At 42.9% G+C, this 22,109-nt stretch overlaps 1 protein-coding gene across 1 annotated transcript; it reads left to right on the top strand.

Moving 5' to 3' along the window:
- The first annotated feature begins 14,727 nt into the window (after positions 1-14,727).
- On the top strand, positions 14,728-17,097 carry FOXL3 (forkhead box L3). Its single transcript, XM_050317437.1, has 3 exons — positions 14,728-14,897; positions 15,643-15,811; positions 16,163-17,097. Exons 1-3 carry the CDS (start codon positions 14,791-14,793, stop codon positions 16,640-16,642), a joined length of 756 nt encoding a protein of 251 aa, XP_050173394.1. The 5' UTR covers positions 14,728-14,790; the 3' UTR covers positions 16,643-17,097.
- The last annotated feature ends 5,012 nt before the right edge of the window (positions 17,098-22,109 follow it).

Below are 22,109 nucleotides of genomic sequence, written 5' to 3'. Positions count from 1 at the left end.
TTTTATACTGGTGCTGCCTTGCTGAGCTGGTGGCCACCCATTTAGACTTTCAAAGTCAGACGTCTGTGGGAATTCTCCAGTTGCTTCCTATCAGCAACCCACTCTTACCTCTTCCTGCAGAACTGGAATATGAGCATTCAGCATCCACACTGTTGTGTGGCTGTGGACAGGGGCAGGCAGCACACACACAAGTGCTGTATTGCTGTATAAACACTGCCTGTCCCTCCTCCAAACCCCTGCACAGCAGAAGTGTCAAACCACAACCTGCTCCTCAACACCAGCATACAGAACAAATTATATATTTCAGCGTGAATAGAAAGAGGGAGGAAACTTCACGGAGCCAGGCTGCTCTCAATTAGCAGTTATCTCCAGCAGCTTGTCTGATTAATGGCTGCACCTCACACTGTGCCTGGCTAAGAGGTTCAGGGAAGGTGCTTTAAAAGTGCTTTGCTCCTCCTAATTACTGTGGAGACTGGAACGGTGGGTATCTCCTGTCGGAGTAAACAAGCCTGACAGAGCTCAAGAAGCATTTGGAGGATGCTCTCAGGCACATGGTGTGACTCCTGGGGATGGTCCTGTGCAGGGCTAAGGGTTGGACTCGATGATCCTTGTGGGTCCCTTCCAACTCAGCATATTCTGTGATCTTGGTCCTGTGATTCTGTGATCTTGCTCAGCTCTGTGCAAGCACCATATTTAATAACAGGCCTTTGGAGCTGGTTTAGGTATTAGGACATGTTGGTGCAACTTTCAGGCCAGACCAGTCTGCTGAACTGGTTTCAGCAATGTGGGGCTCTGGCACATCAGGGAGAGAGTTGAAAATTGTGTCCTCTCACCAAGGAGCTTCAGGCATAAAAATGCAGGTAATAGAAGTCACCAGCCACAAATTTGGAGATCTTTTTAGAAAAGTTCTACCAGCCCCAAACTCATGGCAGTACCAAGAACAGGAATGCAACAACATTTCCCAATCACAGCTGAATTACATGAAAATTACAATCATTTCATGGGTATTTGGGCGACTCTATTCTAAACCTTGCTTCCCTCTTCTCCTTTTCAGTGAGTTCACTTAATTGCACATTCACTGCAAAGTAAAGAAAGGTTTCAAAGTACATTTACCTTGTAAAAATATCAAATCTTCTTTAGAAACGAGGACTGGTGAATTATGAATGAAGGCATGCAGTGCTGAAAGTCCCTGCTTATACATTTTTAAATGTAGCCTTTCACTTCTGATAATACTTTTAAAAACCCACTGGACTGGAGCTTACAATCTATTGCAAAAAACAGCCATATTCTTTGCCAACACATTCCCTGATCTGAAGAAGTTCCAAGTGCTCCAGTCACGCTGTCCCTCTTGCAACCTGAAGAGGCCAGCAGGTCTGAGCAAAGGTCGATTCAAAGGGCAGGAGAGGAAGAATTCATTGTAAATAACAATTACACCACGCTGAGAGGAAAATGTTAAGATTACAAAATAAAAAAAGTTAAAAATCTCACAAAAATCAATTCAGACAAAATTTTTCAGCATTCCATTTTGATGCTTTGCTGGGCAGGATGGTTGCTGGTGTGCATGTGCCCAACCACCAACTAAGGTTAAGTGGTTTATGCAGGTCCCCAGGCCTGGTCACAAACTCAGCAGTGGCACACTGGCCCGGCAGGTGTTGGAGGGGGTGTGTTACCTTGGAGGACACATTGAATTGCTGCAATGTGTGGGAAGGAGCCCTTCAGTGGGGCTTCTGATCTGAGGTGTGATGTTGTGCCAGCACAGTTGTACTGCATTCAGGTGGCAGCTGGATCCAAACCAGTGCTGGATGTCCTCAGATGCTCAGAGGTGCTGAATGTCCTCAAAAGCCTCTCACAACCCTCCTTTGCAAACATTATTATTTTCTTCTGCAGAGTACAAGACCTACCAAGCTTGAGATAAGAAGCAAGTAAATTCAAGTCACGTGAACAAGGGGAAGAAAAAAATCCCCAGCATTTCCTGGACTTTACTTCATTCAAGCAACCCAAAAATGATTTCTCATGGCCCAGGGACTTCCTTGGCCAGTTTCTCTGAGATGCTTAATGGTAAGAATAATTAAGTCTGATTTTTACCCTAGCAGATGATGCCTAATATTTTCCTAGCTGGATGAACCAGGAGGTACCAGGCAACCTTATGTGAGAAGAGAGTGGCGTTGCAAATAGAGAAAGTATCTTCTGGATAACTCTCCCTTTCCCATGGCTGCTTCAGTTTCAGTATCTCCACCTAATATTAGGCCAGTGATGTTGCTAGGATATGTTTTTGCTTGAAAACAAAACTCTTTTTTATTTTCTTTAGCCCTGCTCTGATTTGGATATATATCTTCACCTCACATTTATTTTCTGTACCAAATGACCTCCAGTTTGAGCTGGCTGCTGCCCATCCCTACACACACTCTTTCTCATGTGGTATATGTTGCTTTTTTTCACTCCAGCTAGTGAAAGTATTTCATCAGTAAATCAAAAGCAGGCTTTCACCTCAAATTGCTGTCTTCTCTCTTAGGTGAAGTTTTTGCATTTTGAGAATTAACATGTTTTTATTCCCATTTTCTTTCCCTCTTTTTTTTTTTTTCCAATCACTTCCACTTGGCAGTGATCAGCTTTGTGAAACATGTCCTTTGCAGCACAACATATACACTACTGCCTTGTTTACTAAAAATTTGCAGTCAGCAACGTGTGGTTCTAAGATATAAATACCCCAACCCGTTGAACCAGGTCTTTTACACAGCACTGTGATATTTCTTAGTCTGACCTCCAGAGCACGGTGCATTTCCTGACACAGATTCCTGGATTTAAAAAACTGTATAACAAAAAACAACTCAGATAGAATGGTATAGGCAGAAACCTAATCTGCAAAATATCTCAAGGTACAATACAGGACAGTGCACCAGGTTTTGCAAAATATGCATAAACTATATGGATCAGACCCTCATCCTTACACTTAAGGGAATTACCAGCACTGTGGTGTTCCAATTCACAGCCATTGGCAATATGCCCTCCTGTAAATGCAATTAAAAAATCTCTGCCCAGAAAAAAAAAAAAAAAAAAAGGCCAAAAAAAAAAAAGCAAGCAAAGCAAATTACAGTCTTTTCTCAAATTTTTTATCAGACTGCACCATCTAGAGGGCAGCAGCAGCAGCATCACCCAGCTCAGTACCAGCGATGCAAAGACATTGCTCTATCCCACTGTATAGAGAATATTCCTCTATCCCTGCAATAATCAGTGCAGCTCTGCAGGAACATATGTTGCTGAAAAGATTTTCCTGTCTCTGAATGAATTGTTGTCAAGGTGAGCAAAGGACATGACCCTGACTGAACAGCCCACCCTTGTGTGTGTGCTCTTATTAAATTCACATTGAGCTTGATAGTAAGCTCTTATTTGGCAAGGGAAGTATTTCCTGGTTTGTGGTGTGACAACTGATTTATCAAACCATTAATCAGCTTATTATTGGGTTATTAGCACACAACACCATGGCTCAGTGCCGGGTCCTGCACTTGGGTCACAACAAGCCTCCTGCAGTGCTGCAGGCTGGGGGCAGAGTGGCTGGAAAGCTGGAAAAGGAACTGGAGGGGCTGGTTGACAGCAGCTGAACATGAGCCAGGGTGTGCCCAGGTGGCCAAGAAGGCCAATGACACCTGGCCTGTGACAGAAATAATGTGGGCAGCAGGACCAGGGCAGTGATCATCCCCCTATGTGGGCACTGGTGATGCCACACCTCAAATCTGGGGTTCAGTTTTGGGCCCCTCACAGCAAGAAAGACACTGAGGGGCTGGAGCGTGTCCAGGGAGCAGTGAAGCTTGGCAGATCCACCAATTTCTGCCCCAAAACACAGACTCTGCGTGACGTCTCAGACATCCAGCAAGAGATGTGTCCAAGCCCAGCTTTCCTATCAGAAATCATTAATAATATTAATTAAATAAATTTCTGAACTACTACAAAAACTGTTTGAACTAAGGCTAGAGACTGAGGCAAGAGACCTCCTGATGCACAAAGACCTGCACACAGACTGTGTTTTCATGTAGTTTTCATTTCTAGTGCAACAAGCCCAACAGTGAATGGTTGAGGGAGTAGAAAGAAAACACCAGAAAATGGCCAGAACAGTGCTGGTTACCTTCATTTTGCAATTTAATAATTTTTAGCATCATCCTCATCTTTGCAGGACTTTGATCCTTCTCCTCTCCTCAGGAAGCACAGCACAGAAGCTGAGTGAAATCTTTCAATGGGTTTTGCACAAAAAGCTGTTGCTTCTTTTCTGTCCTGGGACAAAAAGTTGTGAATAAGCACCATGAAGTTTTTTAGGCAGCTGTGCTTGGGAAAGGGCTCTCTCATGGTTTAAGTTCTGCTCCTGTCTAATGAAACTGAGCTGGCAGCTTCAGGGGGCTTTCCCTCCAAGGGATTAAGGGGGATTTGATCCTGAGCAGTGAACAGCAGCTGACCCTGAAGGAATATACAGTGAGGGACCCTCTGTTCTTGCTCAGCACGGTATACCCTGTGCTCTCCCCTCAGCCCAACTCACACAAGCCTGCTCAGGTCACCCAGATAAGCAGAGAGGGGGGCAAAGCTGGTAGGGAGCCCTCATCAGCTCCCCACATCCTACTAGATCCCCCTGCTCCACCAGGAGCATCCTTATGCCATGGCCTGGGACACAGTCAAACCCTTTATGGGAACATTTCTGTGGGGACAACCTGCTCCAGTGTCACAATTACAGCCATTTTCTGAATGCAATTTGATATTACAACTTGAAACCAAATTGCTTCTGACGACCTCATGTAGAGCAGGTCTTACAATGATTTCATTAGCTCCACTGAATTAGCTTCCTCAGAATGCACAAGTTAGTTATTTCTTCTGAATATCGAGCATTTACAGCAGATCAGCCCCTTTGAGTCATGTTAAATAACCCCAAATGGATAACCAGGGGTTATTTATGAATAACTGAAATGCCATTCCTATTTCAACATGTCACCATTTCCCCTCCCATCCCTCCTCTCAGCCTATGCCATGAGCTCCATGGCATGGGGGAGCTGATGCCAGAGCAGGGGAATCAGATGAGAAAACTTTTCACCTGGGCACTCTTACACAAAGGTGTTGTCCTTTCCTTAGACACCTCCAGGAAACTAAGGTGTTTCCTGATCTACCCCTCACCTGGTAACAAAATACACTGAGAAGCTGCAAGATGGATGCTTTTAAGATTCAGATTACTGTGAGATGGAGATGTTTGTAAGACTCAGATGGCTCAAACAGCTTTCCATTGTCCTAAGGAAAACTGGGGACATCCCTTGAAATCAGTGAAGTGAACCATTGCTCTTCTTTGCTTCCAAATAAAGATCCAGTTCTAAACTGCCCAAATCAGACGTGAATGCATGGGGGTTGGAGCCAGGAGACAAGCTTCAAATCCAGACTTCAGCAACCAAAAATAACCTTGGGAAACAATCTTCTGAACTCCAAGACTTAATTAAGAACATGTCCATCCCCACCCGTATTCGAGGGGAATGAAAATACATCTCTGGCTCTCTGCTCAATGCTGTTCAGCTCCATACCAAACAAACAGAAATAGTTTGCAATGCCTTTTTTTTTTTTTTTTTAGAAGAAGGAGTTTTCCCTACAAAATCTAGAGATAAATAGGCCATTAACCACAGAAAACTGAGATGAATTCTGCATGCTCCAAATTTAAAGTTTTTGGGATCCAAGATTTCTACTAAGTTCTATTTCAAAATGCAAATAAGAGCTCATGATTCAGGCAACCCTTCTACAGTCTTCTCATCCTGGTGTCTGATTCGGACCTATTAAATAAAATGAACGAAAAAGATGTTCTCTCTCCCAAGCTCAGTTACTGCAGAATAGCTCAAAAGTACATTGTATGACCCATAAAACTCCTGTGCTCCAGTTTTCTCAAGTGCCAGGGCACAGTGATGCACTGCCAGCAGATCTCTCTGCAGCACATGCCAGAATAGGATTCTCTGCCTATTTTAAGTGCAAATTTGGCTTCTTTGCATCCTGCTTCCTAGAAACCCTTTTTCTACCCCAATGCCCTTTGTCAACACCAATGCATCTGAGTAATTTTCAAGATTGTTTCTGTTTATAGGCTCTGCCACAGTATAAATTGCCTTTAGCAGCCCAGAGCCCAATCTCAGGTAAGAAAGAGGCTGCTTTAACTCTTTCCCAAGCATGCTGAGTAAATCACACTGAGCACCACAGTGTGATTTAGAGCCAGCTAAGTCAGCAAAGAGCTGCACTTCTCCTTCTGTTGGACATTGTGTTGGAAAAGGCAGCTTGCACAGCAGAGTTCCTTCTACTGCAGATCACTGCTCATCATTTTAGCATAGGGGGTGTTTTTTGGGTGGATAACACTAGAGACATAAAGCAGAATATGCAGGACTGTCTTGTACCATTTCTTTCTTTCAGATCAACGCTGTGTGTTGGGCAGTGGCTGTAAATGTTTTGGAGGGTCAGCACGTTCCTCATCAGTCTCTGAGCATGTAACATTCCTTTTTATGATTTTGACTATTGTTTTTCCAAATTGACAGGTATTGTAGGAAGGAAAAAAAAAAAAAAAAGAAAAAAAAAGGCAATTTGTCAAGACTGCCAGGCAGCTTTAGAGAAAGAATGGCTGAAATCATCCCTGTGTCTCACTTCCACCCACTGATCACCCCGTTATGGACCAGCCTACAGATGGAAACGCTGAAGTTCCTGCTTCAGACCATCATTAACAGCAGGATCTGCAATTAAATATAGACACATTCCCTGTTGTTTCCCGGGTCATGTCACTACCTTTGTCACCACCCACACAGCTCCTCCTGCTCTGCTCCTGCTCACCCCCAGCAGCTGCCATGGTGTCAATTTGGTGTCAATCGGAGCCTTTGCTTGTGGCTCTAATTTACAGCATTGGGCTATTTGGGTGCCCTTGGAGTTGTGGCTGCAGATTGTGCTGTGGGCACCAAAAGGGGCACAGAGTAGCTCTGATGCTTGTAAAGCTTCACTCTGCAAAATACCTCACACAATACCAATTTCACCACACGGCTGGGTTGCAGCTCTGACATATTGGGCTACTCACCACAGAAGCTGTTGGATTTAGGAATACCTTTCACATGCGCTGACTTAGCTACCCTGTGATTTCCCAGATCCTATTTTTTAGCTTTTGATCACGCAGCCAAATACAGAGTCCCTGAATCCTTGAAGTTTCATAAATTGCTGTTTGCCTGGAAATTCACACCAGCAGCTAAATGGGTATAAAAGTCATCTTCTGTTATTTCCTTAAAAGTGTTCTAATCCAGAGCTTAAGAATCAGGACCATAATTTCTAACTTTGGAAGTCCTGAAAATTATTCATAGGAATCGATGAACAACTTGGGAAATAAGAAAGGTACTAAAGAAAAATAAACTACTCCCACAAATACTCATTAACAGAGAGATGTGCTTGTGAATAACCATCCCTTTGCTTACACACAGCCTAACAAGCTGCTGCAGAAATGGATTAGTCAGAAAATATGCAGGATTTGACTCTCAAATAAGGAAATCTTCAACTCTTAATCAAGATATGTGGTTTACTGAGAACTTATCTATACATTCCTAAAAGCACCATACACCAAATGAATGGGAAGAAGCTGAGCTTCCATAAATTACTTGGTTTCTTAAAGGTCCCATTTTGTTAAATTCAGCTGTCTAAAGGACACTGAGCATTAGGAAAATGAGAAACTTTTAGCACTACAAGTTGGCTTCAGACACTTTTAAATCCCAAAGACATTTCAAACTGAAATGCTGATGAAGAAAAGTAATCTAAGGTCAAAATTTACTGAGAATAAGTAGAAAAAAAGTGGTTTATATTTATATAGGTAGTTCTTTTATCACACTTACCCAGTTCAAACATAAACCATGACTTCACAAATAGACACACAGCAAAGCTCCCAAGCTTGCTAAAAGACAGCAGCAGTGAGGACTAGCATTACACTACAAATATTTTCACCTGAAACTACTAATGGTGAAAATACACTTCAGGTGGCAGAGATCAAAGCTTATTTTTCTTTAGACTCTTCTGTGTGCATCAGAAAGCCTCTCATAAGATGAAAAGGATGGAAAAAGCAAGAAGGGAGCTTACACCTCTTAAAGGAGCTATCAGCAGGAACCTCAGAATACAATGTTAGCTGTGAGTTGCTTTCATGTGATAGATAACCAAATATTTGAAGGATGATAAATGATGAACTGTGAATGATTATTCTAATTCAGAGGAAGAGAAAGTGGCTTATGTCTGGCATTGAGAAAAATGTAATCAGATGTCCCTGACACATTAACCACCAAGTGTTTGTCCTTGAAGGAAGTTGAGTAGTTTAACTGGTATCATCAAAACAGGTACCTTTTTTTGGCTTTTTTTTCCCTTCAGAATGAAGAAAAGCCAGTTGAACTTACTGACATGGAGAAATACATCAAATCAGAACTGGTGGGTCATGCAAAAAAAAAGAAATCTTATTGGTAATGGGGAAATATTATTATCACTTGATAGTTAAGAGCTGGGAAACGTATTACAAAGTGTGGTGTTATTTTAAAGATGGGTATTTCTGGAAAACTGGACTATCCTAGGAGGTTTGTGCAGCCACAGGTTGCACCTTGCTGAGAAATTTAGAAAGGATTACGCCTGAAGAGAAAATGGTAGAGAGAGAACCTGGGGATAGGTAATCCTGCAGCTCAGTTCTGGATGGAGATGGTGTTCCTGGTGTTCCTGCCTACTATCCCCTTCCTCTAAAGAAGTAACAGCATTCACTTAGGGACCAGTTTCCAGCTGCTTTTGCCCTGCCAGTTTGATCTGCATTGTTTTGGGATTGTTCATGCAGCTCTCAGAAAACTTCTGCGTGGGTGAGGACTATGAGTAAGGGAACTGGAATGAATAACTGCTTTCAAATGAAAATAAAATCAACAAAACATAAGAGCACTGCCTCTCCCTATCCCTCCTGTTCCCTGAGGTGCAGGATTTGTAATTCTAAAGGTGGCAGCAGGGTACAGAAAGAGGCAGTAAGTCACCACCCACTGCTCAGCCTGCCCATGCCCTACAGCTGGGGGTCCTGGCTCAACACACACCACTGAACCTCTCAGGCTTGCCCAAGGCAGTCAGGGGACTCTTGATTCAAACAAACCATTCAGCCTTCATTCAGACAGTTCCTGGACTGTTCTCAGTGACCATCTCTGGTGGCTGGAGACACAGGCAAGCTGTGCATGTGCTCCAGCTGCTCAGAGCCCACCTCCCATCCATCCAGAACCTGGGAAGTTGCATCATCGCGAGGGGGGATACCCTTGTGTTTACAGGACCACATGTGTTCAGTTAGTTTGGGCAAAGCTTGTGCTCCTTGCATTTGTTTGCTCGTATTTGTCCATTTTGCCCATATCAGATAGGAGAAAGTCCCAGATTTCCTGCCTCTGAGCTGTGTGCAAGGCAGATGGGAGAGGCGGGTTTGAATGAGCTCAAAATCGCTGCGTTGTGGGATCTGTCAAGTGCTCGTGTGACACCCAGAAAAATCCCTTAAACCAGTGAATGTGTGGTAGAGAGCCAACAAAGCACCACAGACACTGGTCAGGCACTCCAGCCCCTGAGCAGCTACCAAACTCCTAAATGTTGCAATTTGTGACTGGGCAACAGGAGGCTGCTCATCATTTAGCTTGATTGCAGTAGGAGGGACACACTGCCTGTGGGATGGTTGATAGGCATCTCTGAGGGTTGATGGTACCACAACTGCAGACCTTTGCTGGGCTGGGAATTAGCTCCTTTGCTCCAGCATTGCTCCTCCACGCCTGGCTGATGGTTGCCCTTTCTCCTCTGGAATAATTATGATGGCTGAAAATAAATGTGTGGGAAAACTCGTGCCAGTTTCCACAGTTTAACAGCACATGGACATTTGTGTGAAAGTGTGAGCCAGGATGTTTCTAATTCTCCTAATTCTCTTGACAAAAATGGTTTTATAAATAATCAGGCCTTAATTGTGTGATTCCAGTTAATGCAGAGGGAGTTAATTAACATCTGGAACAAGTTTCCTGGCCCAAGTTATTAGCTGTGTCTGGTGCAGAATTCAAACAATGTATGAAGTGAGGCCTATCGCCAACTGATTCTGAGCAGACCTGAAATGAGAAATGCCCAAAGATGGACAAGGTGCAGCAGCTGTGCCAGGATCATGTCTGTTTTTGGTGAACAAGTGAAGACTGCTTAAGGCATGACTGTTGTGCCAGTCCAAGAGGTGCATTATGTGGCAAAGGATAGGCATCACCTCTTGATTTATCCTCATGTCAAACCCTTCAGCTTTTCTACTTGAGCCCAAAAGCCCCATGGATCAGAATCTTGGAGGCTTTCACAGCTGGGGGAGGAAAAATCCCACTAACATAAAAGACAGACTACATATTAGGAATAAATAGCCTCCCTGTGAGGCTGGTGAGGCACTAGCAGAGGTTGCCCAGAGAAGCTGTGGCTGCCCCATCCCTGGAAGTGTCCAAGGCCAGGTTGGACAGGGCTTGGAGCCTTCCTTTCTTATTTTTCACTACCAAAAACACACTCAGAATTTCCAGTAATGGATTTTCATATATGTCTTGTGAATCTCCATATCTAGCTAGGGCAGGGATAATATGTCTGAGCCAGTTTATATAGTTGCTCGCTTATTTACTACCTCTAATGTGATGTATTGTTATTGAAGGTTTCTTATCCAGGTTCCTGTTTCAGTAGAAACCCATGCTGTGTTTTATGCATGAGTTTTACATTGCTGCAGCTACAAGGCATGCAGATGAGGAATGCCTCTCCAAATAACCCCCTAGCTAGGAAATATAAACAATTCTCACTGAACTACAGCAGAAAACCACAAACTGTGGTGCAAATTTTATTTCCATGAAGTTCTACATATGAACACAAAAGAGATGCAGAAGGCAAAGCAATTCAGCTGATGAATGTGGGTGAAGCAGAGAGAAATTTAGGGTGAAATGCAGGTGCACAGTGTGGCAAACCTCATCACTTTCCCAGAAATGGGGTCACCAAATTGAATAACATAAGGTCCCTTAACTGGTATCTGGTGCCATCACAGCCAATTGCCCAAGGAAGTCTGGGGAACTCTCTTTCTTATCCTATATCAAAGTAAGCAGGAGAATAAGTACCACCACCTGCATTTCTCCATCCTTTTCTTTGTTTGCCAGAGCTACTGGTCTTGTACTAAAAAGAAAGCAGTTTACTGGTGGTGTGGACTGCTTCTGAGGGATTCAAAGCCTGCTGAAGGCTCCTTGTTTCCACTGATAAACCAGAAAAGAGTAGATTTAGATTGAATATAAGAAAGAAATTCTTTACTGTGAAGGTGGTAAGACACTGAACAGGTTGCCCAGAGAAATTGTGGATGCCCCACCCCTGGAAGTGTTCAAGGCCAGGCTGGATGGGGCTTGGAGCAACCTGGTCAAGTGAAAGGTGTCCCTGCCCATGGCAATGGGGGGTTGGAACTAAATGATCTTTAAAAAATCCCCTCCAACCTCCAAAAATCTTTGATTTTATGATAAACTTAAAATGTTTGGGATAAAGTACTAAACTGCAACTAGCTCTGGCTTCTAAGTCTGAGAGAGAGCAGGAGAATTCATGTAGCTGGGAGAGGCCAGTGCACACTAATAAGAAGACTGAAATGTCAGCATTCAGTCCTAAACACTGAGGTGCCTACTGTTATTCTGTTATCCCATAATGAGCAGTGATTCAGCCCTGTTTGGATTTATGACTTGTCTGAATTTCATGTACAACTTTCATAATCTGTGTCATAATTACACAAATTACAAATAACTCTTTAATATCCATGTTTTAAAAATTAGTCAAATCTTTCCCGGCACTTTTATTGCCTATTTACTATCTCAAATCAAATGGTTTACAACTTTGTGTTCTGAAAATATACAACACAAGAAAACACTAGCCTGGCAAAATTATGCTTTTATGATAATGACAGGGATGAGTTATAGTTACTCCAGTTAAACTGTAATGGCTGCACAGATGCTGGGAAAAAAATAGTGTACGACATGTTCTGCCACCATAAGCATGGCACCTGCTCACTCCACTATGGTACATACAAGAGCATGTTAGCATTCCTTTGTGAAAACTGTTTTCAAGGATTATAATTGGACCATAAACATTCACTTGGGGATAAAGTATCAGCATAAAGGCCTTAAAAATTACCTTGAGAAACGTTCTGCCGGTTTTGCATATCTGGATTTCAGAAGCGAGTTTATGAGAGATCATATATAACTTGTTTCTGATCTTGTAGGAACTCAGAAATGGTCTGCTTTCTTCTTAGGGTCTATAGGAATTTGCTGCAGATGAATGTAGCGATATTTACAGAGCCAGAAACTAAATCCTCCAGCTCACTGCTGGCTCTCAGGAAGTAATAATGCATATCCACAGGTGATGTGTTGCACAAATGGCAATGGCAGGAGTTTCCTATTTGTCTGGCCAAGCTGCCCCTGCACCACCCACCCATGGTCCCACTCATTCCTGAAGTGCTGCTCAAGGACACTGACACTGGTTATGACCTTCCTCCTTTTGCTCAATTTAGTCTCACAAACCAACCACTGAGATGGAATTTTAATCTAAGTGTATTTTCCACTGAAATGGGTGAGCAACACAGTGGCCATGAGCTATTGCACAGAGAGTAGGTCCCACCAGCAGCTGTAATGCACACTGTAGATGAGTTAGACATGGGCAAGTGGATTACACTCACTACTGCAAGAAAACACAGGAATAGAGGAAAATAACATAACTAAATATATGACACTTCAGTTGTTTGCTCTAATTCCCATTACAGAAAATTTACCTATTCAATACTGTCAGTAAAGATGTGGGGATTTTGGTCAAAATGTATTGTCTGACTTCCTTAGCGAGGCAATTGTCATAAACAGAATATGAAGAACTGTTAAAAGGGTGCTAAGAGATTGGGTAAAATCAGAATCAACAACCCAGTTCTACTTTTAGAAATTGTTATAAATCAAAAGCAAGACTTTTTTTTAGTCTTTGGTTTGAGTTACTGGAATTTCAGTGAGCTAAAACACCTCCAAAGAGAAAACTGCTGCTACAAATCAAAGTGGACATTTACTTTTGTCTCAAGGATCACGGTTTTTAGTGAGGGAGAATCTTCCCAAGTCTGTGACCCAGCTTCTTCTTTACTTTAAACCTTCTAGTCCAGCTGGACAAAGTATGAATGAAGATCAGATGATATATATTTCATTCTCCACCACTGAATCTGCTCTGTCTTACTCAGTATTAAAGCCCTGCTAATGCCTTAGGCAGCAGTAGCTGACCCTTTGAATTAACACCTCCTCTGCAGTGGATTTTTCATGCATATGCCTATTGATGTATTTTAGAGTGGAGATAATTTTCATTTTGAGTATCTGCTCTGGCTTCATGTTCCCAAGAAAACACCTCTTGTATGTTTTTTTTCCTGCCATGTGTTTCCCTACTATAATGTCGTTATATTCCACAGAAAAATCCCCCTTCTTATGTCCACCTTTGTCAGAACTCCAGGAGCAACGTAAGCATCACTTTAAAGCACACTTTGTCACTCAGTTGAACTCTCCCCTAATTGTATCCTTTAACTCCAAAAGGGATTTGGGGACATACTTTATATGAAAGATGCTATAGAAAATAAAAGTTGCATTGCTACTGGATCAGCTTTTATATTTCCATCCAGGGAAACTCTCTGCACACCAATTTCCTTTCTCTTTTCCAATAGCCATTTCCTCCTGGGGCTAGTTCCTGGGACAGAGCTGTCTTCAAATAATTTAATTATCATGTGGCACACACCTTTTAAGTCCCTCCTGAAATGGTGCGTGATGCCTTTGGTTTACATCACTTGTTGGAAAACACTCCAAAGCATTGAAAAACTATTAAATTGTTACAGTATTGGATGCCAACACACAGGGCTATTAGTCTAATTCATCCTTCAGATCAAAGCCCACACAGGCAGCTCTCCTGCCTACAGCTATTTTCCTTTTACTTTCCTGCTTGACAGTAGTCCCTCATATCCCTCTGTTCTACTTTCTTTGAACATACAGATTTTCCTTTAGTCATGGAAATATAATTTATGTCTATTATACTGTATTATAGATTGCAGATCAGGACAAGCGCGCATTACTGCCTGGAACGTCTGTTTATTGTACGTCGGGTTTTCTAAAAATAAATAAATAAAAAGCCACCCTGCTTTGCTGGGGAGAGAAAAATACGGAGGGGGAGGACTCGGGGGCTGAGGGGGAGCTGCACTCTGTTCTCAAAGTTTAATTTCCAAGTAGAGACCTTGAAGCATGATTTATTAACATCATGCTGTTTGCTTTTGTCACGTTGTGGATGTGGCGGGGGCGGACGGGGGGTGGGAGCGCTGGCCCCTCTCCAGCCTGGACCACCCAGCGAGCTGAGCGGAGCTACCGGCGCTGCTCTCCCCGGTTCAAAGGTTCACCCCCAATTCACCGGCTCCATCAGTCGCCGGCCGTCCGGCTGTGCCACCCGGCTGTGCCACCCCCTTGGAGGCAACAGCAAGAACAACAATAACACGCCCACCCCCAAAAAAAAAAAAAAAAAAATTATCCTAAGAGACGTGTTGTCTGGGACGCGAGAATTGCAAAAACAATCCCCACCCCATCACAGAGAGAGTGTGTGTGTGTGTGTGCACAGAGAGGGAGTGTGAGGAGGGGGGAGAGAGGGAACGAGACAGACAGAGGGGAGGGAAGAAGGGAGGAGGGAGTCCGAGCTCTGAGAAACATCACTCCATCTCTCTCACTCCACAGGAGCTGAGCAAGGAGCAGGACGATGTTTGACAACACGCAGTACCCCTATAACTGCTTTAATTATGATGGGGATGATTATCCTACCTGTAGTTCTGACGAAGAGAAAAAATTCACCAGACCGGCGTACAGGTAAGATGAAGTTTTTCCAAGTCCTCCTATCTCTGGGGAGGTTTCTGAGCTCTGGGATGGTGGGATCACAGCTCTCAGGGGATCGTGGGACCTCTCCTCAGGTGTGTGCAGTGGGTCTGGTCCTGGTACAGGCACCGCAGTGGGCAAATTTCCCCCCTCTCCACATGTGAGGTGTTCATGATTTGTTTCCTCCCATGAGGGCTCACAGCAGCTCTGACATGCCCTTGAGCCTCCAGATCTCAAACTATCTCCAACCTCCAGGACCTCTGGGAGAAGGGGAATTGAATGTGCATCAGTTGCAGTAATGCCAGTGTGGTGGGAAGAGGCACAGTGTAGATGTTCACAGGGACATCCAAGGTCCTTTCTACAAGCAGGGAAGGTCTTCACTGACAGTGTCTCCGAGCCTGGTCTGTCTCCCTGCAGCCTTCCTGCTCAGGGAAACTTTTCAGACAGAGTTTGAGAGGTGTGTGATCTTTCTGCAGTCCTCCTGTACTCGAGCCCCCTGCACTGACTGCCAGGGCATTAACTGACTGCCTGGCATTAACACCTCTGTGTCACCTGGGGTCTCCTGGAGGACAGGCAGTGATCATGGTCAGGGTTTCTCTCTGGGACACCCCAGGTCAGGGTGCAGATGCACTGGGAGAACTTTTGGAAGGAAGATATAGGCATACATGTACCCATGTGGTCCTAAAAACTGAGTCTGTGAGTAGGGCAGTGGTGTAACAGCAAGTTTTCCTTTTTTCAGCTACATTGCCTTAATTGCAATGGCCATCCAGCAAAGTCCTTCAAATAAAGTCACCCTCTCTGGCATTTATGACTTTATAATGAAGAAATTTCCTTACTACAGATCAAATCAAAGAGCCTGGCAGAACTCCATCCGACATAACTTATCACTTAACAGTTGTTTTGTAAAGGTAAGATCAGTAACTGTGTATTTACATACACTCTGTGCATGGCTAAAAAAATACATGCAGCAATAATCTCATGCCTTAGAAAGGAGGGAAACAAACAGCTGAGCTGCAAATCACTTAAAATCTCTCTGAGTTGTCAGTTGCAGAGATAAGGAGTATATCCTTGTCTGATGTGTGCTAATAGATAACAAATTGAAGAGGACGGAGTTTACATCTTACTCGTACAATGACGGAGAATAGGCTTAAAATCTTGTCATGTGTGTTTACACCATTCTTGAATGTAAATGAATGCAGATGCTGAGCAGCAGCATCTGTAACACATACAAATACTGAACTGCCTTTAAATAAATACAGGTTCCCAGAACAGAAGGGAATGAGAAGGGGAAAGGAAACTATTGGAGCTTTGCAACAGGATGCGAATCCATGCTGGATCTCTTTGAAAATGGGAATTACAGGCGAAGACGGAGGAGGAGGAACATGAAAAGGGAACATAAAGAGCAGAGACCAAGCAGAGTGAAAAGTCCTTCATCCCCCAATATCTCGTCTGTGGACTCTGCTTTGAACATTTCCTCTTCTGAAAGTAAACATGAAAGAATTGAATCGGGCTCAAAACTTCTGGAGCCTTGTGGGTTTGCTCCAAACAGCATGACCAACAGGCAGAGCCTAAACAATTCCTCCTTGGCAAAATCGGATTCTGAAATTAAGTTTAGCATCGATTACATCCTTTCAGCCCCTGACCCTTTGCCTGTCCTGAGATCTCAATATAACATGCAAGAAAATAAATATCATCTACTGGAGGCTCAGCATATCAATCTGCAGTTCTGGACAATGTGATGTTATTTATTGGTGGTAACAGAGTCTGAGTCGCAGTTTGTTCAGCAGCCTCATGTCAGTCACTGAAAATCAGCCGCCTGCCTCCTCGGCTTCCTCCCGAGCAGTACTCACAAAGGGTTACTGACTCACCAGCTGATGCTCTGTCTGTACCCAAAGAACTTTGCTAAGATTAAAACATAAATAACAGTTACCAATATTGGGTTTCACTGCATTGAAATTTATGAAATTCCAGCTTTATTTTCTAAACTGTCTTGGACATCATTTACCATGACAGAGAATTTCCTTTCTCGAGCAGAATCCAACAGAGAAGAGACTTGCTTATCACCCTTGCTTATTAAGGACAAAGTGAATTTGATCCCACTCTCAGTGGTGGAAATTAGGATTAACTCCACTGAAGTATATAGGTCAGAACTTAAGCTGATCTAAAATGGTGTAATTCTGTCGACTTACACAGGCTGGGAATGTGTGGGGGGGTGGGAATTTGTTTTCTTAAAAGGAATCACAGAAAATCACTCTGTCTTCCCTTATTTTTTCTTTTAACATCAAGTTCCAAACTGTTTTGCAGCTTTAATTCATAATTCATTAGAAAATGTAGTTATTAATAAGTGCTTAAAATATATTTTTATTTCTATTCAGGGCGGAATTGTTTAAATTGTTGAAGTGAAGTTGAATTCAAAATAATTCCAAGAGAACTAATTGCAAGTCTGCTGCTGGTAGACTTTGATAGGTAATGTGACAGAGGCATAGAGCCTCTCAATGCCTTGGTTAAAAAAAAAAAGCCCCACTACCCCCTTGTACTATCAGAAATCTTCCTGAGCTGCTGCAGAAAAGTCCTTGACCATATTTCATTTAACAAGTGTGAAGGGAGACCCAGCTTTGCATGAAGCTGTATCCAGTGTTAAGCAAAGCTAAAATTCCACCTAGCTGCTTTGAGACAAGTCGAATATTCCTATTAAATAGATTTTTATTGATCCTTCTTGCAAGCAATTACCAAAGTGATGCTTGATATGATTTCAGCAAAGCTGGTGAGATTTATAATTTCCAGATATCAATGTTAGCTCATGAGCTCCATTTCTAAGAAAGCTGTTCCATTACCCTTTACATGCAGAGGAAGATATTGGAGCAGAACCTGATGGAAAATGATGAACTGTAATGAGCATTTAGGAACTTGCTTTTATACAACTTGTTCCCAATGAACTGCTTCCCAGAACCTAATGACAGCTTTAGTAAAGGCTCCACAAAATATTGGCTTTGACTTGGCTACTATAGCCTACACCTACTGCAGATAAAACAAAAAAAAGACAAGGATTCTGATGGTTTTAAGCAATTAAATATAGAGAGAAAAAATTATCTTTGCAACATGAACTAAAGATAAATGAAGGTACATAAGATAAGATTCAGCAGAATTGTGCTAGAGGTATGCTCAGGCATGACTTGAATTTTTATGCAGAAGCTTTGACATTTCACTAAGTTATTTTACATTGTGTCTAATATATACTGTACATTTATACTATATATTCTTATATATTGTTATTGAGAAAGGGAGCAATATCACTGCACTTATATGTTGTAAAAATGCATGATGTATGTTGTCATGATGCTGAAACTCCTGCCATATACTTAAAATTTACCGTCAGTGGTATTTCACGCTGATTGGTAATAAAAGCTCATTTTTTGGAAAACTGTAAAACTTGTTATCTTCAGGCATTTGCACAGCATGCAAAAAGTCTTTGCTTCTTCTTCAGGAAAGAGAAAATGGAAAATCATATTATCAGTTGCATCACTGCATGTCTTCCAAACTTTGAAGGGATGATTTCCTGAGAATAAATTCTGCCTTCAGATGGGAGCTTTCAGTTCTCAGTGGATCAATGGTTATTCTGGGCGATTATCTGAAAGCAAAATTTGTCTTATTAGACCTGATTGATCTGCTGTTTACACTGATGTTAGAGAAAGAGGAAAATCTCTGGGGTGACAGGACAGACAGATTCTCATTTGAAGGGGGACAGAGAATTTGCTCCTTTAGTATTTATGCTCAGTAGTAAATAAGTGTGGGAAGAGCATGTTCCCATTTAGTGCTCCAGTGTGTGCATTTCCTCACGTGTGGGTTGGTATGTGGCCCCTCTAGGATCCTGCCTACAGCTGTATATTCGTGCTCTATACCCAGATGATTTTCCTGGTTGTTTTAAACCTGGCAATGCTGCTGTCAGGCTGATAGTTCTAGTACACATCCTGCACTATACTTGAAATACATATTTTCTGCTGTGAAATATGCAATTATGGTTGTTACTATGTGTTCTTGCTTGATGCTGTTAGCAAAAGGTACCTCAATGACAGCAAAAGTTCCTCCTAAGCCTCACCTTCCCCAGTGCTCACAGAGGGCTGCTGAGACCAGTGGAGATCCAGTTATGGCTACTAAGCAATGTAGGATTAATATATTAGGAAAGGCAGAAATACACCCAAGTGGATTTACAGCAGAGATCCGAAACCATTTTCAGTAAGATGAATTAATATTCACAAATAGCCATGTCCTTTGCTCACAGTAAAGTGCCTGCTAGGAGACACTGTCATACTTGAGTTTCCCTAACATATAATCAAACAAATTTGTGTACAAATAGGTGTTAACATTTGTTTTGCAAAGGATATCAATCATATTTCAAAAAGTGAAGGGACATATTTCAATTTACCCAGTATATTATATTCTGACAACTCCAGAAAGGTTTCCAGCTCTTAAAGTGAATGGCATTTAATATAGAACAACATAACAGGGGTGAGGGCTAGATGTGACCTTATTCAAATGTCGTAGCCATTACAAAGCCATTCCCAATGTAATTATAATTAAATACTTTATGCCTTTCTTGCAAATCCTCTGATCGATCATTGATATTAACATTAATATTGTATTACCCCCGAGCAAATGTCTCCCACACAAGTGTTATGGATCACCAGGTTTCCATTAACAAAGTTGTGAGCTATTGCCATGTGCTGGTCGTGGATAAATTTACGTAAATTACTTTTTCTCGGGAAGAGGGGAAAAAAGTCTGGGTTTCTTTCCTTTATCCCTGCACTCTGAGTCCAGAGCTATTTCTTCAGCTCCATCACAGCCTGTCAGCCACTTGCATAAAGCCATAATGAAAGAAAAAAAAAAATCTCACAGGAACATCCCTCTTTGCCCTGTGTTAGAGCAGGTGAATGTTCTCCTGATGTAGCTGGTTTGGCACTTAAATTAAAAGCTGAGCAGAGCAGGGCTCTGCACCACCAAGAACAGCGGGCTGAGCAGGCTGGGCACAGCAGCCAGAGTGAGGAGAGGTTTTGGGTTTTGGCTCAATTCCTCATCTCAAGGGGTCTTCCTGCTTGCGAAGACAGACCCAGGGTGAGCCATGGATTTTCTGAACCCAGAAGAGCTGCTTCACTTGGGGGCTGACACCGACTGTCCCAGGCCTGGGATGAGGGAGGAGGCAGAGAGGAAGAGCAGCTCCTCCCTGCTGTGTTGAGGGCACGATGGGGCCTTTTGACCTCTCCCTTTAGGATCATAAATACCTTTGCAAAGGAAAGATGAAAGGTTTCTTTCTGGGGAGAGGCAAGGCTTGGCCTCACTGAGGGCCCCTGGAGGGGGGTTGTTTATTTATCCTTTTAAAGGAAGGCTTCCTGTGATAAAATAAATATTTTGATGGAGCCACACCAGGTTATTATGCAGCAATTTTACTCCTAACGATTTAATTTCTTAGGCTTTTGCCATTGTTGTCAGAGAAGTCGTTTTTGAAGAGCAAAATGATGATCAGCCTCAGAATTAAATTCAAAGTACTTGGACAAGGATACAGAACTTTTCCTTTCACACAACCAGTGAAGAGAGGCCAGATAACACCTAAGGTAGGGCAGGAGTTGGCCTCACTTACAGGGACCTGTCCCTCAGCAGAACCTCCTGCGCATTATGGGAGCATTAATGCAGATTAGGATAGCTGAAAACAAACCTTTTCTTTGTCAGTAAAGCCAAGTTCCCCTATTTTTCTGCCAATCAGATAGATCTTATTAGTTGAGACCCACTAACTCCCCATGTAAAGAGAAGCTGTGCTCAAGGGGCATTTGAAGGTCAAGCCACACTGGAGAGGTGTCTCTCCCCATGCCTTTGCTTTGTTGTGCTCCATTTCATGGCCTGAGCTGCCACTTCCTCAGGCATGCAGCAGGTTGGTCCTGAGCATCTCTTGCTCCCTCAAAATCGAATCAAGATTTTATGCTCTGTTTTCTGGTCACAGAAAGTACCACTTGCCTGTTCAGGTCCAAATCTTATGTGTCCTTTGCACTCTCTACCAACACAGATGACACACTGAGAGGGGGGAAAGGGGTTTGGAGGGACAAGCCTTGGGGAAAACAAGCTCTGCTACCTATCTTCCAGAAATACAGAGCTGTTTGGGACTCTGCTAATGGTACAGCACAAGGGCCCTTGGGGTTGTGTGTCAAGTCTTTGTACTGTAAATCCAGGGCAGCAATAGCCTGTGTCCCACCACATTCAAGCTCAGGAAAAGGAGGGAACCTTGTCCACATGCCCCTGAGCAGACAGGGCTTTAACCATCAGCTCTGGCAGTGTAACACAAATCCCTGTCTGTGTCATTCCAGCTGGCCTCTCCCCTCTTTGTCTCCTCTGGGGTATGTTCTCCTCCCCGCTGTGTGGGTGTAAATCCTCTGCAAATCCATTTACTTTGGTATAATTACCTTTGGAATTGAAACAGCACATGTGAAATGGACCTTTGCATATTATACCCAACACCTCTACTCACACAGTCTGCCAACCTGTGCCAGCACCTCATCTCCCAGACGGAATTCTCAGAGCAACAAATGGTTCTGCCTCTTTATGTTGCCTCAGCATCCAGCTTCTAATTGCTTTCTCCAGAACATGGGTACCATGTGCACTGCACAAAGAACCTTGTACATACCCTCTGTGTCTGTTTTAATGGAAATGTTTTGTCTTTTTGCACTTAGGGTCATTAAATTAAAGAACAGGGTAGGTCCAAGTCCTATGGAACTTGCACTGGAATTTTTTTACCCGGAGAGCTAACATAAAATAACAAAGTGAGTTGTGCTCCCTCCCACCCTAGCTACAGCGGTTGGAGGCAAATCCAACTGTGAGAATTTTGCCTGAGAAAGAACTGCCGGATTTCTCCCACTGTGAAATCCAGCTGTTAATTCAAACAGAAGGGATGGACCTGACCAGATAGGCCAACTGGCTTGTTTCCATCCTAAAGTCCATTGTGTTCCACAAGTTCCTAAATTTATGGTCATGAAGGTCTTCCAAACCCTGTAATGAAGTATGGCATGCAATGTTTTTGTTATGGAATGTGTGCAGCAAAGGAAAAAGAAGGTTTGAATTTATCTTTCAAATGAAGATTCTGGAATCTCTCAGGATAAACAAGCTAAATTAGGAATCAAAATACACCATGTTTCTCACCATAACTATGAAACTGAAAATAGCACT

The sequence above is a fragment of the Myiozetetes cayanensis genome, unplaced genomic scaffold, assembly GCF_022539395.1.
Source record: "Myiozetetes cayanensis isolate MyiCay16 unplaced genomic scaffold, myiCay2020 scf20-37, whole genome shotgun sequence".
Lineage (NCBI taxonomy): Eukaryota > Metazoa > Chordata > Aves > Passeriformes > Tyrannidae > Myiozetetes > Myiozetetes cayanensis.
This window is presented reverse-complemented; position numbering and strand designations above follow the sequence as displayed.

What these genes read in the sequence shown, in the direction of transcription:
- FOXL3 (XM_050317437.1), top strand. Translation starts at nt 14,791, where the DNA reads ATGTTTGACAACACGCAGTACCCCTATAACTGCTTTAATTATGATGGG. An exon ending in TTCACCAGACCGGCGTACAG is followed by an intron (nt 14,898 to 15,642) that starts GTAAGATGAAGT and finishes TCCTTTTTTCAG; the next exon opens with CTACATTGCCTTAATTGCAA. An exon ending in TTAACAGTTGTTTTGTAAAG is followed by an intron (nt 15,812 to 16,162) that starts GTAAGATCAGTA and finishes AAATAAATACAG; the next exon opens with GTTCCCAGAACAGAAGGGAA.